The sequence below is a fragment of the Euwallacea similis genome, chromosome 4, assembly GCF_039881205.1.
Source record: "Euwallacea similis isolate ESF13 chromosome 4, ESF131.1, whole genome shotgun sequence".
Classification (NCBI taxonomy): domain Eukaryota; kingdom Metazoa; phylum Arthropoda; class Insecta; order Coleoptera; family Curculionidae; genus Euwallacea; species Euwallacea similis.
Window position 1 is genome coordinate 4,990,948 of NC_089612.1, and position 19,367 is coordinate 5,010,314.

General features: G+C 37.7%; 1 protein-coding gene across 2 annotated transcripts in view; it reads left to right on the top strand.

Moving 5' to 3' along the window:
• Window positions 1-19,367, top strand: part of ASPP (Ankyrin-repeat, SH3-domain, and Proline-rich-region containing Protein) — a 74,897-nt gene that overhangs the window by 15,453 nt on the left and 40,077 nt on the right. For both annotated transcript variants that reach the window (XM_066388860.1, XM_066388861.1), the window contains one exon: window positions 18,742-18,797. In XM_066388860.1, coding sequence (XP_066244957.1) covers window positions 18,742-18,797 — 56 coding nt within the window. The remainder of the gene's footprint in view (window positions 1-18,741; window positions 18,798-19,367) is intronic.

The window sequence follows — 19,367 nt, forward strand, 5'->3', positions numbered from 1 at the left end:
CGTTCCGACGTGAGTTCGGATATTTAAATATTTAGATTGAAAGTAACCGGAAATTACGACCATCTGGTGAATGGCGGTAAAGTTCCGTTTTAACTGTCACCGGACGATTTTCACTTTAAAAGGGGAATGGGTGAAAAACACCGTCGAAAAGACCATAAAAGAGAAAGATTGTTTTGATCGGGGACCGCGAATAAATTCTAATGGCTCGGGACGTGATTCAGCCCGAGGTCTAAATAGGGAAATAAATTACGTTCCTGTGTATATGGAGAAGGTCAAAGTACCACAAGACGAACTGAATCTGCGAGTGCAGGAAATCTTGAAACAGTTTATGATCAAATAAAAGCTGTTTTTTCGATTTTATTGAAGACTGACGAGGACTTTACGTGCCGGTGTAATTTTCCCACTTCTGGGTATAAAAAGGCGTACAATGGAGATGCTTTGCGAATTCAAATCAGTTCCCCCTATTGCCTAGAAAAGCTATTGTATTCTCCGTTTTGATTAGTGGTACCGTTACTGAAATTATTGTTTTCCGGGCAACAGAGAAAACGCTTTTAGAACGATTATTTACACGATATGGCCAAGGGTGAATTTCAGACCGAAAACGTAGAGCAGAAGTGTCTCTTCTAATTGACTGCTAATATCATAATTATTGGGGGTGCTTAAAGGCGATAGTAACCAGCCTAATCATCAGTTGAACTAGCAATCTAAAGATCTTAATTATTGTGTTCAGTATTCCCAGTACGTGCCCGGGAACATCGCTCATAGCGGGTTCTAAACCAAATTAATGGCAACATAGGATTGCCCAAGGGCGAATTTCAGACCGCAAATCTATAGTAGAGGTTTCTCTTCTAAATACCTGTTAATGTCGTAATTAATTATTGGGGGGTGACGAAAGGCGATAGTAACCGCTTTAACCCTCCTAAAACTTCCATGAGTTTCGCAAGCTTCCGACTTATCCACTTCTGCGCGCATAAAACAGCAGTTTAAAGATCTTAGTTATTACGTTAAGTATTCCTAGCACGTGCATGGGAACATCGTCCATGGCGGGTTCTAAAGCAAATTAATGACAACATGGGATGGGAACGCGTACCCAAGTCGCGCTATGCCCTTGACAAATATGGTTGTGGCTTCGGAACTGGACCTAACAAGAATGTTGTGGCCTTAACGCACGCAAGAACAAATTCCTTTCCCTTTAAACAAAGAGTGCAAGGGCCCTTCAAAATCATTGTTGGTTCGCTATTATTACGTAAATTGTTCGCAAACCCAAAACAACGCCGTTTCTTGGAGGTTGTTGGCTTAAGCGCTAATTAATGACGTTTCCTTGGCGGGCTTAGCCGATGATTCCCTCCGGTGCGGTGTCCATCTTGGACGAGTTTTTGGTAAATTGGTATTTGGACTGCCTGAGACGAGAACCGGTCATTTGTTTTGGGCGAGGCCGGCCGACACGTCTTCATCAATTTCGGAATGGGATCCGCTGATTTGTGCGAAAAATACGGTTAAAGACTTGCAGCGTCGATAAATCATTTCAAATGGATGGACTCGGGTCGGATCGGGTCGCCACAATCCTCAAAAAGTGCACTCAAGTGTCTTCAGATGAATCCGTCCTCTAAATTCTCGTGACGAGCTTTAAAGAGTCTTTTGCGGTTCAGTCAAAAAGCTAAAAGATAGTGACGTTATCCACCACGGGCAAAATGTCCCGATTCTCGAGCGAAAAAGTCATAAAAATAACAACGCAAGTATCGGTTCAATTTTGGTTGTACATTCTAGCGCTTGTTTAAATAATTACATAAATTAAATAATAAAATATGAAATTCATACGTATCATAATAAAACAGCATTGAATTCACCATAATGAAGTTGGTCTTGGAACGTAAGAGGCAATATTTTCCCATTACCTGTATACGTAGAAGTCGATTGTTTTGCGGAGCTGTGTTCTAAATTTCAGTTCAGGTACCGTTTAAGAACGGGCCACTTTTTAGAGGGAAAAGGTGGTAAGGTGGAAAGAAAAGGAATGTACTGAGGAGCCAATAGGGTTCTCAAGAGCCCGATCGCAGGGCTTCGCTCTCGCCCCCTGTTATACTAAGTACTACTAATAGATGCATCCATAAGGTTCTTTCAGTTGACGTATCAAGCAAATGGCAACACTGCAATAGTCTTTTGTTGCAAAAACCTGACTAGCAGAGAGCGACGTTGCCGAAGTACGAAGCTTATCTTAAATTCTATTTCTTGTCTTGAGTGACGCTGATAATGGCACAAAGAATAATCGATTGTTGCACCACTATTGCCAAAAAACAGTATTTAAATATTAATAATGTGCCTAGTTCACTAACAAATCGTGACAAACTGATCGGTTATGGGAAGTTTTTGCCGTAAATACCGTAACCCGAGTTTTCAAGCTTGTCTGATTGCTGTTAAAGTCTGATGATAGAAAAATACTCTTCGTTAATTAAAGAATGTTTGATACCACAATAAGTAAATCCAGCCCGAGTAAAGTTCCCATGAGAACCCAGTCCTAAAGCAATCATCAACTTTTTAAGATAAATATTTCTTCTCCATTTGGCTGGTAAATTTACAAACAATTAAACTTTGCGTGTTAATATCTCTTTCAGGCCTGCGTCGCGTGTCTTTCCTCCTTCGAATCCCCCATAAACGCTTCGTAAGTATTGAAACTGTAGATAATAAGACCTTTTCGGTTGGTAATTTGATGCGTTTGTGACTTGTCTAGAGCCGGATCTTCCAATTATATGGTTTAATGAGGCGAAATTTGCGCCCCAATTCCCGACATTGTCGTTCAGTTTTTGATGGATTAAGTGCAAACCAATGGGAAAAGCTTGAATCTAGTTAAATCCACACATTATTGCAGAGCGAATATTATAATGCCCAGTGAAACTAAAGCAAATTTAATGCTGACAATCCTATTTCGCCTGGCAAACTGTCTAAATCAAATAGTCCATAATTAGAATAATTCAGTTTCAGGCCCAGCAATTATTGGAACTCGTTTGAGCGAATAATAGAGAATATAAATTAATTTCGTCCCAATGCGGTTTTTGACAACTTGTTGAATAAAATATGTCACCGAATTAATTATTGCTGAAGCTGTCCGGCTGTGGAGCGCAATTTGCTGCAAATTTCAGTATTTTAATATCAATATCGAAATTTACTTTTAAACTAGATATACAGGGTCTTCCAACGAAAACTTGGCCCCCCTCGACGATCTTGAAAAATAAGGCCTTTTGGGAACATTCCCAAAATACTTCGTAACAGTGAACGGATTTTTATACAAGATGCCCGTTTTTGCAAGAGATACGAGGTCGGTTAAATTAAGATAAAGTTGCGTCTTAGAGAGGGTGCAAATGTACCGCTGCAAAACTTTAGCATTTTTCAAACGTTGCCGAGATTTTTGGAAAAAATTCAAATTTTGATTTTTTGTTTTTATTTTTTTTAACGAAAACGGATAGAATTGGACATTTTTAACTAATACATTATTGGAACACTTTTTCAAGAGAAATTTGAAAATGTTACCAGAGTTTTCAAGGCACTCTTTGCTTAAAAGTTACGACACCCAACTTTGTTATTCCTTATGACCGCCATATTGGATTTTTACATTTTTGGATGAAGCTCTTTTTTCTGATTTAAACGATGTGCGATACGATATGATTCAGACTAAAGGTAAAGAGGAAAATGAAAAAAAAAATGAATTTGCATAGTGTGCTATGGAATCAATATGGCGGAAACATGGTTTTGACACGAACTGTCAAAGTTAAAACTAGATGTCAGTACCTTATTAGAGTGCTTCGTCTAAATTACGCAAAAATGTCTTATTCTAATGAAGAGAAACGTGATATGCTATAACTTTATTATTCATCGCACCGAAATGTGAAAATTACAGCAGAAAAATATCTCCAACGGTATCCAAAAAGGCAACAATCACCACAAAACTGTTATTAATTTAAAAAAAAAAAACATATAAAGTATGTGTTTAAATGAAAATTTTGGATTATTCGAACATCTCTTATAATAACCGAGATCCTCATGGTTAAGCTGCAGAAACGGGCACCCTGTATAAAATTCAACCCCAAAACTTCACCCTTATGGGCGTATAGATTTTGAATCGCATTACACCATTGAACGTAGTTTTGAAAGATCTTGAATCTGAGGCGTCACACCCTCGTTGCTTTGATGCGCGTAAGGGTGAAGTTTGGGGGTTGAATTTTATATAAAAATTCCTCGCCCTCAAAAACTGCTCTGGCGTATTTTGGCGATTTTCCGAAAAGTACTTAGTTGTCAAGATTCTGGGGAGGGGTCAAGTTTTCGTAGGATGACGCTGTATATGTATATCGCATTAAACAAGTAACCGCCCGACCCAAATACCTTGACAAGTTCTCGATTCTCGGCGCAGAGCAGTATTACTTTATTTAGCAAAGTTCAAGAAATTACGAAACTAATTTAAACTTGGCGGCTTAAGTCGGGACAGTTTTAATCAACGAGCAAAGGTTTTCGAATAGATAAAAGGTAATTTAGACTTGCCCTTGTCTGATGACAAAGCTTAATGGCGAAAACGCATGGCCTAAAAGCTTTTGTTTATTGTTGATCAACTCAATGTAACTCTTATTTTACTAACTAACTTAAGCCTTTTAGGTCACGCCACGTGCTATAAATATAAAAAATGCGCTCGTAAAAGTAAAAGCTGTAATGTGGACTAGCTTTACTACATACTTAATTAACAGTTTTTACAGCTTTGTGTTATGCCATAAACTAAATATCAAGTTTTGCATAATAAAGTGGAACGTAGAGGTTAGTTGTTGCCGTTAATATAGCGGCATTGATTAGTTTTTCTTAATGGTAATTTCTTTTACATATTTATTATTTACATATTTTGTTCGACTATGAAATTAAATTTAGAAACTAAAAATTTGAATTTAAGATGAGATTGTATTAATTAAATCTAAATATTGAAAGCGAACTTGGAGAAATCCGAAAATCCACTGAGGTGCACCGACTTTATTGTATTTAAGTTTCTTACAAAATCTGAAAGAAGAGGTGCCGGAAGGGCTCATCTCCACTTAGAAGCACGGCTCTGTAATGATTTTAAAACGTCCCCTCTTCTTATTCTGGCCCTTAAAGATGCAGCTCATTAATCCGCAGTATAAATAATAATAATCAAGTGGGAAAAGATCTGGTAAACTTGCCGGCCAACGTGATATTTCCCATTAGAATTGTTTCAAACAATGGAGACATATTTTAGACAAACAATCAGCCACTCTCCTAGCGTTATGTTGCGAAGTACCATCTTATTGGAACCAAAGATTATTCAAGCGGCTGAGACAAATGTTGTTATCGATGTAATCCGTAGAGTAGGGCCTTTAAGTGCAAATACTTATCTGCGGCCAAATTGTCTTCGTAAATGTATGGGCTAACGATCGTATCGCCAAATAAATCAACCTATACATTTAGCCCGAAACGTGCTTGTGGTCGACGTCCTTGGTGTTTGCGTGGATTTTCGGTGACGATTGACCATGCCTGAATCGGTAAACTTGCACTCATCCGTGGAAAGAAAATGGGAATTGCTCCATCGATACCATGATATTCGTAATAAATGCGCAAAAGTAATTGTGTCAAACGCCTTAGAAAGGTCAAAATACAATCCAGCCATTCTGTTACCATGGTCAACATTACTATAAATATAATTATTAACAGCGCAGAAGATCTGTGGATCTGCCTCGTACACAGCTGGTACCGCTTTTGAAACTTTTCAAGCTTTGATTGAATATTGTTTCCTGTAGTGTTTTTTACTCAGACTGCGAGAAAACTGAAAATCATCATTGTCGATATCATCCTGTACACCGGCAAGATTAAATGCCTTAATATCTTCGTCCCTATTGTCTTGCTTATGTTTATCAATTCGAGAATTTGAATGGAATGTGAGATTTATTGTTTGTTGTTGTTAGTCACACTGTTGACGCCACTCAACTTCCTGCAAAGGCCATTGTGATTTGCGTATTACTTGACTCTTAAAGTTCGCTGAAATTCCTTTGAGTCTCGAATGGAAGGTTTTTAGAGTCAGTGCGCACCAGCGCCACATGCGGCCCTGGAATGATCCTCATCGTCTTCGGCAACGTCCAGCGCAGGGAGAAAATCAACCAACACCTGTGCATTCAGGCCTCCATGGCTCATGGTCATTCTGACGAATTGGCGAGGGAAGAATTAACGCCACTTTGGGGCGCCTCACGGAGGGTGCAGCATTCCTGGATCTCAAGCCTTTGCTGCATATGCACGAGGTCAAGACACGGACTGAAGGATGTTAACTGCTTCCGGGCAAATGACATTAGGACTGGTGAGCAGATGGGACTGACCGCCACGATCGAAGACTGAGATTTATTTCCAATTTACGAAATAAAAAAAATGCTTTGATGCCCTGCAGAATGAAAACGAGCAACGTTCTTATAAGGCAAATCGCCCCAATTTTCTGCCCTCTGGCACCCGATACCCGTTGGCGACATCGTTTCTAAGACACCCTATGTAGAAGGTCCCGACGTGTTGTGCAGATATAGCCACATTCGATCTTCGACGTGAACCTGTTGACGTTCCAGGACCACAGCATAATATTCTCATTAGCAGAACGACTCCATCAATTCACAATCGGCCTGCAGCAAAAATGAGCAAAACCGGATATCCTGACCAATGGTGTTTATACCTAAGTGCGATACGAGCTCGGACTTAATGTACTTCCTGTCTGCTTCCATAATGAACTCTGGTTATTAACTGAAATTCCTCAGTTCCCAACCGATTGTGCCGGTTTACCTGCCGGATATAAACATGTAGGTGGTTGGTGAAAAGAAGGCAAGAATTAAGCGGTAGGTGAAAGGAAAGCACTCGTATCCATGCCAACTGTATTAGTTTTGCGCCATCAGTAGATTGCGCGGCAAGATTTCCCCGGAGAAATTCGCAATTTGCAAATTATTTGCCACAAAGTAAGTAAATTCGGTTGTAAAGCAACAAATCTCGCATACCAGACAAAAGATTATCGATAATAAAACTCGACACTTATAGCCCTTTGAAAACGTTTTTAAAGCCACGATATGTTATTAGTACTTACTACTACCCGAGCGATAACACATACGATAAAACCGTCTATATTGCCATTCTGGAGTGGCTTTGTGGCCTCTGTGTCGGGAATTTCAATAAGGTAAGTCACTCGGAATATTGCTGCGGAAACATTCGAAAATAAAATGCATCGGCGTTCTTCTGGTGCACCACAATTCCATAAAAATTTGCGACGTTGCTTGCATTCATGAGGATTTAAAAAGAAGTAACGAAAAGATGCGTTATCGGAAACATCTTGATAACGTTTGAATCGGACCCTTATTACGCAGCATCTAATTAAAATTCTGTAATGCCCGTAAAGCATCCATTTATTATACTTGAATTTAATGCGGCCATAATCAAAATTAATTGACTGTTCTTCACTGTAACGTTGGCGGAAATTTACGGTAAAAACTTGATAACACAAATTACTAGTGAAATATAGCGACGTTCGTTGCTATGCATCTATCATTTCGCTCAAACCGATGGGAAGAATGCGGTCTTGCCTATTCCAGTAGTTAAGTAGGTATAAATTAATCAAACTTAATGGGGAATCGTTAAAACCATCAGCGTTTTGATCCGAAGTGGCGCTAGGCAATGCGGGGTTCGGAGCAATGTAAAAAATGCCATGTTTCGCGATTGGTCAGTTTGAATTCTTAGAGCCAATTAAAATTACGTATACGGAGCCTCCCCTTTGCCGCACTTAAATGTCTCCTTTTCTCTCACGCCTGCTCCGTGCGCCAGACAATGACAGACGGATTAATATCAGACAATGGCGATGCTTTTCAGCAATGCGTCTTTCACCTAGCATTTTATTGTCATTTAAAAAGTAATTGTTATTAAAAGGTTTAATTAAGAAATAAGTCTGCTTTAATTGGAAGTAGCTTAGGAGAGGCACTTGTGCGGAACAGATTTTGCGCCATTTTTAAGTTGTGTTTAACAGGATGTCGCGTAAAGTGGAATTAAAGTTAAAGAGAAACACGGAAGATAGTTGCAGTGAGTATTAAAGCAATTTATTTTATGAGCCTCGAGGAGTCCGAGTTTGAAAAATTCCCAATAAAAATGCGATAGCTTCGTTTGGCAAATCTAACATCCTGTTCTCGGGCAGGTTTATTAAAGTGACTATACGAGAAATTAAAATCCGAATCTGGTGTGTTTAAAAGTCGGTCTTCGTGTTGTATAATATGTAAACAGCCCATTCGCCTCGTGTTGTGGCCTCGAAACCTGAATTTCAAACCAACAAATTCTACGCTTCTGCCATTACGCTCGAAATTATGAGGTTTTTCCTACTAAGACAACTTAAAGTAACACAAGAACTCGGTTTCGTGGGGAACGCTTTCATTTCGAGAGACAACAAAACGTTATAGGATGTCACCTCTGCGGATTTGAAAGTTGCTTTGCGTAATGACAAAAGTTATTTGAATTGTTACTGTAGTTGGTTGATCGCCGGATCGAATAAAAATTTCAGCGGGGGAGATTCTTCACATTTTCGCTTATTATTTTACATTCCAAAGATGTTTGAAAAAGTCTCTTTTAGTTCCATAGAAGAAGTGTACCGTGAAGCATTGGCTCAATCGAGAACACGGCACCGGGAAAGGACGAAATAAAAAGTAACATTCTTTAGAGCTTAACTTCAAAAATTCACGAGCGCAGACATGGAAAAAGGGAATAATAATATACAGCACAAAAATGGACTGGACAATACTCGTACAAAATCTACCAACTTATTGCATTACTCACTCCTGGTGCAAAGTACGGGTTTTTAACACGAAATTAAAAACAGACTTCAGGATTTGGTTTTAAATTGAAACACTCGACTATTCACCCACTATTTGTTTTGACGAACAACATGCAAACAACATTTCTAAACGGCAGTATTTGTGGACATTAATATGGCATTTAACAGTGTCTGGCACAGTGGTCGACTTTATAAATTACCCGAACTGCAAACGCTGAAATACCCATCTTATATCATCAAAAACTTAGTGGAAAACAGACAACAAGAATTAAGATTTGACGACACTCTTTCTCTCTCTTTTTCTCTTTTAGCAAGGGCTCCCTCAAGAATCGCCGCTTTCAGCCTTCGGTTATAATGTATACTGCCATGATATATAGGTATTTCAAAGAGAATAATATAAATGAGTATTAGGTGCTGGAGCTATATATTCAGCTTCAGTTTAGTTATTGCTTCTGATTGCATTTATGCCTTCTTGAATATTACCCCATTACGCCTCTTTACTGTTAAATACAGCTTTATATACAATGACTTTAGAAACACCCAAAAAACGAAATCTAGTGGGTTTAGGTCGGGGCTTCGCGGTGGCCCTAGTTGATAACTACCTCGACTAATCGCAAACAAATACGTGTATAGACTAATAAACAGGAGCGCCATCTTATACAAAGCAAAAACATCGTCTTCAAGCTCGAAGAACGTCCTCCAGAACTAGGTAAATTGTTTCTCAAGAAGCTCAAATACCGTTCTTCGTTCAGTTTTGCCGGAAGTTCATGTGATATATAGATATAAAACAATTTACTTGTCATACTAATGAAACAAGCTATTTCTTAGGATACTTACGACTACTTTTAGTTAGTATAATCTATTTTTAGTTAGTATAATCTACTACTAATCAGTTTTGCAAACGTCAGTAAAACCATTAGAAGTGGCATCCGTGTAACGTTTTATTGTTTTTATTGCTTATCTCGTAATGCAAGCTGTGCACCCAAAAACTTTATTGAAAATGTCTCGAAAACGGTTAGAGATGCGATTTTTTTTTGTAAAATGGCAGCAATAATAGCAAATAGCATCGAATGAAAGCGGAATCCCCAACATTAACACCAGATGGTCACACCTCTAAACCAAAAAACAACATAAAATACTTGGATGTAACAATCGATAAAAAACTGAAATCGATAAAACACCATCGAAATGTGAGAATAGAAATTACTGAACGGACAAAACATTTTCAATAGCCAAGTTGTAGCGGCATTAGTACAGAAATTGTAACAAAAACGTACAAGTCTCTCTGCAGACCATTGTTATGTAATGTTTCCACTTGTATCGTAGATATTTCGAATTAAAGCAAAACTCCAGAACACTCGAACAATAGGTTATTCCATTGGTTGCGATGCACTAATTACAAAAATGAGGAGGATCGCGACAAACGCGATTGTAAGGATCATGGGTGTGTAAGAAATCACAGAATCAACAACGATAATTGTATTAAGAGTGATAAACATCCATAGGCGTACCACCAGCTAAAGAGCGACTATTGGCTAAATCCTTACTCATCGATCACCAAGACGGATTTTTTACAATGATTCAGCAGTGGTACTGCTTCAGTGAAAATATCGCCATAAAGGTCCTTGAACAGACAGGGCCTTTTGAGAGCGACTAGTACCAAAATCCATTAGTAAAATTAATTAAAAAAGGGCGTTGCACATAGGCATAGTAAAGGGGTTCATTACAGTTAGACCACGGACACATACCGAGGGCAAATCCAACGAAAAAACGAAACAATGCATACCAACAACACAACACAACAGATTGGACTAAGACTGATTACAAAGATAAATCACCCAGACAACCCTCTACACAATTCATCCAACCAATTACTATACGAACACACACTTGACAAGAATAACTGAAATAGCTAGAAATTCAGGCAAAATGGAAAAACAATCTTCACAACTGGACCATTCTGAACCCTCGTTGCCTTACAAGACAAATAAGACAATCCCGCAGCCTTTTCCCTTTAACAAGGCTATTGAAGCATTTTCAAATGTAAACGTTTTTTGCTTCGCATTCAATGAATGATCATCTATAGATAGAGGTAAGTATTTTTGTTTCAAGGGCATAAAGGACAAATGGTCGATCACTTTTTTTTCCTGGAAATACAGGGTGAGTCTAGTAATGGGACACGGAGCAATGACGGGTTTTTGACGTAAATTTTTAACAAATATTTTAACAATAATTAAAACAATTACTTACGTTAACAATTACTTTAGTAAAATTATCTTTAGTTTACCAAAATACAAGAAATAAACATGAAGAATTATTAAACAAAGTGCAAAGTGCAGCAACATTACTTCGGGACGAACAATTGCTATTTATAATAAAGGGGCCCTTCTGTAAAAGGTTTGCAAAAGGCATCCAAGTAAATGGTGGACACGTCGAGCGTTTGTGGTCACAGGAAGATATGTTTCATTTCTAATTGTTTTAGTTATTGTTAAAATATTTGCTTGAAGCTTTTAGAGATGTTAACAGAAGACCAACTGTGGTATTAAATTGCTATAACATTATCTTTGTCTTTTTAACGATATAAAAAAATTATGTTTTTACATGTCAACAAGCAGAAGAAATGGGAATTTAATTTAATTTCTCGGAAACCGTTGCTTCTAGCGATACCAATAAAGTATAACTTTTTTAAGCAGAAAAGGTAGAAACAAAATTTATGAGTCCAAAGTGACATACACCGTGGCACAAAAAAGTTGAAGCGGTTTAAATGGGTCCTAATCGTCGACTGTGCCTTTTAGAAGATACACCGAAATCGCCGATAAATTTGAATTTCTCATCTGGCAAAACTCCTAGACAGGAAATTTCGCGAAATTAGCTCGAAGTGTTCGAGAGATATTAAAGGAGATATGATTCCATTTTTCAACTTTGACACCCTGTATCTCGGCTATTATTAGCTTTTGGTGTAACATAAGTTTAGCTAAATTGCATTATTTTGTGTCGAAGATCCGTCATTATTCTGTGCCCCATTCCTAAAGACTCACCCTGTATGTTGTATATACAGGGTGTCCCGAAATTAAGTAGCAACAATTTAAGGACCAATTCTGCGACCAAAAATATTAAGAAAAGTTCCTATAAACGTAGGGTGGCAAACGGCCACTAAAGGCGGTACGGCCCTCCCAAGGGTCGCCCCCGAAGAGGGTTTTTCCCCAATATTATCGAGACGGTTTGAGGTACAGTGACAAAATTTTGTACGTTTACCAAACATTTTACGCCGAATTAAAAAGAAATTATTATTGTATATACATATACAGGGTGTCCCAGATAAGGATGAACAGCATGGGGATCTTGGAAACGGTAATAGATACAAAATGGTTTAAATTGGGAAAAAGTTGGGCAATTTAAAGCAAATTAATAATCTGTTTTTATATCGACGAAATTCCGAATGGTTACGAAGATATCCGGAAAAAAACGAATTTGGCGGTTTTCGTTTTTTGCAAATAACTCTTATACGGTTATAGTTAGAGGAATAAAAGTTTTACATTATTAAAGCACTTTTTTGAGAACTGTTTAGCAGTGTTGCCAGTTTTCTTGTTACATCCTTACTTTCGGAGAAAAATGAGTAAACTTTTGATTTTCATATGGGCGTGATATCAATTATTTATATTTTCAAAATCGTCATAAAATTCCCTTTTCAGCCATGCATTACATTTAATATTTTTCTCAGAAACTCTATGAGTTATAGCCATTAAAGCATTTTTTGATAAGCATACCTATGCCTGGAAAATAATGGTGGTTTATTTGAACATTTATTATAATTTGAGATTTTGATTCGATCCAAGTTTAGCCGCATTGTTGTTATTAAATACATAATTTGAAACAATTATTTTTTTAATTTTAGGGTGATACCAGTAATATATTTATACTTTTAAATAATGTTGACGTTTCCACAGCATTCATTTATTTAATGTGCACCATTACTATAAGTCAAAATCATGGCCTACTTATCAAAAAATGCTTTAATGGCTATAACTCATAGAGTTTCTGAGAAAAATATTAAATGTAATGCATGGCTGAAAAGGGAATTTTATGACGATTTTGAAAATATAAATAATTGATATCACGCCCATATGAAAATCAAAAGTTTACTCATTTTTCTCCGAAAGTAAGGATGTAACAAGAAAACTGGCAACACTGCTAAACAGTTCTCAAAAAAGTGCTTTAATAATGTAAAACTTTTATTCCTCTAACTATAACCGTATAAGAGTTATTTGCAAAAAACGAAAACCGCCAAATTCGTTTTTTTCCGGATATCTTCGTAACCATTCGGAATTTCGTCGATATAAAAACAGATTATTAATTTGCTTTAAATTGCCTAACTTTTTCCCAATTTAAACCATTTTGTATCTATTACCGTTTCCGAGATCCCCATGCTGTTCATCCTTATCTGGGACACCCTGTATTTATTGTTATATACGTACATGTATTTCTCTTCTACCCCCCTTTTATATCTCTTACTACATCCGACCTCTCTCATCTGCTATACAGCCAACCACTTCTGAAAAAATACACTTCTCATGAAACAATTTTCTAACCTTTACCTACTGTACGTTTCAAATGATTTTAATGAATTACACGACGAGGTACCTTCTTGACTCGATTTTCTCACTACTCCATACTTTCAAGTCTGCAAGTCTAACGGTGCACGCAACATCTGCGATATTACTACTTACAGTTGTTTTCCACAATAGTTTTTCGCAGAAACATTTAGCTGTGTCACCTCTTCGTTCAATTTGCAATTTTCTTTAACAGTGCATGAGGACCTGACAGCTTCCATCAGTGAAGGCTCTTGTGCACATACCGTTTTACCTGAATCGCATCAAAAAGTAGCGGAAGAAGGCGGCCTCGACGTTCCACCATTGAATAGTATCGGGCTTTTATCTCCATTTCAAGATTCGATCAATGGAAGAAGACGGCTGAGCGATCCCGACTAATTGAAATTAAATTAAAGTGCCCCGACCATATACTAGAGGAGCGAGCTATAAAATATCTAACGGGGAAACGTTTTTATTTTCACCTAATTTAATGAATTAATTATTTTTACCGCTCAGTTGCAGTCACTTTCCAGAAGCTGGAACCGATCAACGTGGCTAACGATAATTGATATATTGATTGCACTTTGCTCTCGTGTGCACTGGTTTAGCTGTAAAATGACAGTGGGGCTTTTACTGGGAGTTTAAAATATGGCTAGGAGTTGATGGTCGTCTAGAAAAGAGGCTCCACGGATGGGTACCTGAGGCATTGAGTTTTGGGTAATAGATGATCCAGAAATGATGCGCGTAAATGTGACGCGAAATATAGGAACCATCGAATTTGTAATTCATACCACCACCAAGCGCACTTCGTTCAACGTTGCCTCCCTCCCAAATCCCGCATATTGAATGCAAAGTCCTTATTTAAACCCTTAAAAAAATTATTGGCAACAACGCATACTTATCAATAGCCCTGCCTCATGAACATCCATTTTTGGAAAAGGTTCGTCTATGATCTTATGACAGCCATTCCGACAAAAGTCAAACACAATGTTGTCATTTACTGACTTACGTGACCTTTGACTACTGACTGTTTTAAATATTATTTGACATATTTATTGACGCTTTCCTCGATGTATGGAAAACCAGACAAACCACTCCTTGCAGTCTTGCCAACTTTAATATAAAGCAGATCTTCACCATTAGTAGCCAGCAAGCTATGAATCCGAAGAAGACCTTTGGCCTGACTACCGCAAAGAAAATCCAGTGTAGGCCGTGGGGTCTTAAGCCCCATTTCTCTCCCACTAATTTGAGCATGTGCCATGTCGCATCCGGGGTTCATATTGATTATGTATTACTTGATTTGAGTGAAAAATAGCGGCACAAAAATCTCGAAATTTTCCTAAAAACGTCCAGAAACCTTCTTAGGGCAGCTTTTCAAATTTTAAGCCGTTGTAGTTTTCTCTAGTTCTATGTTCAACTGAGGACTTAATAATTCGCATAAGTAGCAAAGGTCAAAAATGACGCTAAAACTTCGTTGAAGAACATCACTAAGAATTGGAAGATCAGACTGGTGGGGCAGATATTGGTTTGGCGGTAACTGGAGGAGGCGTGTAGGGAACGAAAATAGTGAGGACAAAGTTTTGTGAAAAACATGAATGAACATGAAATTCTAGAAATGGAGAGGAAAGCCTTCACGAGACTGGCATAAAATCAAGATTATGTCCGAGAAGTTATGAATAATTAAGGAAATTAAGTGTAAAATTAGATGTAAAACGTGTGTAAAATTAGATGAGGCCGTTTGGGAATATTTTATACCATTCTCTACGCTTTTGAACTGTAGAAATTAATTCTGACCTCAGGCAGCGCAGCTCTTTACTTTTGGTTTAATTATTTACTTTTTTGGAAACTCATCTTTCTCGGCATTTTCCGATTAAATTGATATTTTTTCCTCAGTCACAAGACTTTCAATTCAGAGCAAGTTTCGCCAAATTAACCAGGCATCCGGCCCATTCATGCCGCCTCCCTGCTCTTTTAAATTAATTTCTTAATTCAATCTTAAAAACTCCCGGCTTCATATTCAGACCACCGAACTCATTAAAATATTCGCGAATATATTAAAATATTGCGCTTGCGAAACGGAGGAAAATGCAATTTCCCTTGAATACATGTGGCAGCTAGAGGCACCTGTAAAGTCTCGGATAATTTCATCGGGGAAAGTATTTGAATTTTGAACAGAAAAGTTGCGCTTGAACTGGAAAATTAATGCACATTTAAAAATAAAAACTCTACTTTGCGGTACCTCGGTATGTCGAGATCATGGCATTATTCTAAAGGGCTTGAGATTGAAAGCGCAGAGATGTAAATAGTCGGAGGGCGAATACAATTGTACAGATATAATAAATTCACCCTTAAAAATAATGTTATAAATTAAAATTTTAAAAGTGATTTAGTTGAATTTTATTTAAAAAGCTGAACAATAAATATCCTCATTTAAATAAATTTGATAAGTTCGTGCAAGAAAACCTAATGGCGACCTTCGAACGTTGAATAATAATAATAATAACGATGTAGCTGCAAAAACAGTAATAAATGAGTTCAACAAGAACCTCTCGAGACCGAAACTCTTGTCGTTTCTAAAAACTTAAATTACTCTGTCACTCCCAAATACGTTTCTAAACGTGACTTCATTTCAGCTATAAAAGAAACAACTCAAACCTTACCACAGGAACACTAATAAGAGTTTAAAATTAGGTCAAAACTAATTTTAGAAAAACACATTCACACAATTCTTCGCGAAACGATAATGATATTAAAATGCTACTAAGAAATCAATTGAGATATCCGCGTTCGATATCATTTCCGTAGCAGTGCATTAAACCGAAAAACGGCACTTCAAAAAATCCTGTTTTTTTCTGAAAATAAAAAAAAAGAGGGAGATGCCCACTTTAAATTTTAAACTTCGATATCACGGGAACCTGTAGAGCAATTGCCTTGGAGAAAAGCTGAATTAATCGCCTCGATGCGCTACATAAACATTTCTTTTATTTTCGGAGGTAGGGGATCAAGTTTTGCACCCATTTTCGAGATTTCGAAAGTGTTGAAAATTGAGGATTATAAAAATTTTTGTACACAGCTCCAGAGCCTCAATTGAGGAATCCAGAATCGATATCGCTCCATTAAACCGAAAATCGCACCTCAAAATTTCCGAAACAGAGAAGTACTTACTTTTTGCCAGTGCGAACTTTATACTCCGATATCTCGGGAACTTGAGGAGAAATTTTAGAATTTTAAAACGTTTTACATATTTACTTTCAATATATTTTAATTAACTGTAGAGATTATCGTTTTCCTAATAATTTTTCCCATAGTAAACGTCACACTAAAAGTCTCGCACGTCATCAAAGTTCGATGTCGCGCTATCTTACGCTGTTGCCAGACTTCCGAAAAAATCCTTGAGGATATAATTTGATTCAGGACAGTCAATCGTAAGATTTAATGAAAAAATAAAGCTTCTAAAGGAAGGGAAAAATAAGAGCAAAAATCGACACGATCACCGGTATTATAAGATGACCTTATAAAATAATCGACACACAAACAAACATGGGTTTGCAATTGACGGCAACCCTGTCGGTTTAAAATTTTTCCAGTGGTCGTGTTTACATTTCATTGGAATCATCGAATTTTAGCTAAATGACGTAACATCAAAATTTCCGACCACATTTTATTATATTTATGTTTTATTATATACAGGGTGATTACCATATTATCATATTATCCATATGACTATATTCATTACATTTTTAGTAATTAGCACATTTTACCTTCGTATGATAATGATAACTAAATAAGTTCGAGACACATTGCTTCCGAGATAAACATAACCAATGTGGCCATGTTATTTCGTCATAGATGACGTGTGAGACTTTTAGTTTGGCGTTAACTGTAAGTTCCGAGGACGGCTCGAAACCAACACGTTGACAAGGATTTTTCATCCGAGCCCTTAGGAAAAGATGGACGTTATCCTCGAATAGTTTCAACAGGGAATAGTGAGCCGTTCCATCCCTGCTTGTATGTGAAACGTTGTTCCCAAATAAAATAAGAGAAAAAAGCCAAGAGGTATTGCGTAATAACCACCGATAATGACCGTATAAAATCGAGTTATGTAACACTTTCGCCGATAAAGCCCATCGCGTGGAACATGACTAGAAATGTGAACATCGTGGTGGTAACGACCTTGAGATGAGTTCACTTGCCTTTGGATGGGTTTTGCAAATTATGGTGCGTTTACCAGAAAGTGGTGAGGAGCCCGGAAACGGAGGAAGAAATGAGAATCGGACGGCCGGAACGTCGTTAATGGAACGAGAAACTCGTCCTAACATCTTTCTACTATTTGAGACAGAGATTTGAGGACTGAGTCTCGGTGAGAAGTTTTATAATTACTGAACCTCACTCTCTGAAGCAAATTTCCACGGCGACCATCCTCCGGAGACCCGGAATTTAATTTCGGAATCCGCATCTCCGCCCAGATATGAGCTAAACGCGGTGTCGACAGTTTTATTAGAGGGAAACTTTTCCAAGTGTGAAATGGACACGAAATGCCAGCAGAAAACGTGTGCAGAACAATTCTCAAGTGACAAAAAGATGCTGCGAAGTTGCCAGAAGCACAACATATCATCGTTGGTATGAATATTGAATGAATTTGAGCCAAATTTCAATTGAAAGTTCTAAAGTGTCTTTAATGCCGCAGCCGGCTGGCTTTTCTAGGCGAGGGCCCGCATTAAGCTTTCGTAGAGAGGTTTTGGTTTAAAGCATATAAGTAAACTCCCTTTTAGTTATGCAAACACTCCTATGAACTCAAAACCCGATTCTTGCGGAAAGTTTTTTTAAACCTTCCTCCAGAGCAATAATTACCGCTTGTTTTAGTTGGTAAGTGGTTATTTACAATGGAAAGCCATAAAGCATCCCAATTTCCACATTACTCAGCCAGACAGGCTCGTTTGCATATAATATCGTCTGCGTCACCCGAAAATGATGGGAAATAGACTTCCATTGTGCGGAAATAAATGAGTTTCAACCGGCAGTAATTGCGAGTTTAAATCTAACTCATTATCTCTTTAAATATCGTAGCCATTTACCGAGATTCGCAGGGTCATTCGTCATTTTCCGTGCGGGAGTAAAGTGCCATCAAATGCAGATATTGTCTGCCTGTTATTAGGGATAAAAACCGAATTGACAACGGCACCCCATTATTAGTCGAACATGTTCGCCCTCAATTATTCAAAGTGCTTTGTGCATGAAATCGATTTCTACTGTATTGTTGTAAATTACAGCGGTTACTCCGACTCAATGAGGCTTAGTTTTTACGGTCGCTAATCAGCTTCTTTGTTGCAGGGGAGATCACCGAAAATAGAGATGGTATGAAGGAGCCCGAACACTTTGGTGAAACGGTAAGTGAGTATTAATAAAAATTTTAGAGGCTCATAAACACGGCTATATCCTGAAAAGTTTACAAGCTGTTTACGTTCTTTATAAGCCGGAGAAACTTTACGTAAAACTTCAAACTTTCGTACTAAATTCATGCAGCTTTTTAAACGCCCTGATGAAAAGTACTGTGCTCACAGCGGACGAAGTTAATTATTCTACTAAATCATACATTGTGCTAAAACGGCGGAAAAATAATAAGGCGGTAGCTGTCGGTAATTAACTTTGATATTTTAATTGAAAAACGTAGTTTTTCATTAAACATCTAATACAGTTTGGAAGGTTTGGCGTGGGCTATAAAAAAAAAACTTTGATTTTATCTTTTAACTTTGTTGGAGTTATCGTTGACTTTGAAATATTCAGTCGAGCTAACGCTCTTTGGAGAGATTAATTGTTTTAAAATCTAATTTCCCCTTTACGATTAGGGCTTTAGTTTTAATAATCTTTCAGTCGCGACTGCTAGGTAACGCCGCTTTTATTACTTTAGCCATACAAGTGTGGGCAAGCTCTGGGCTTCGGGTGTTCGCGCCCATCTA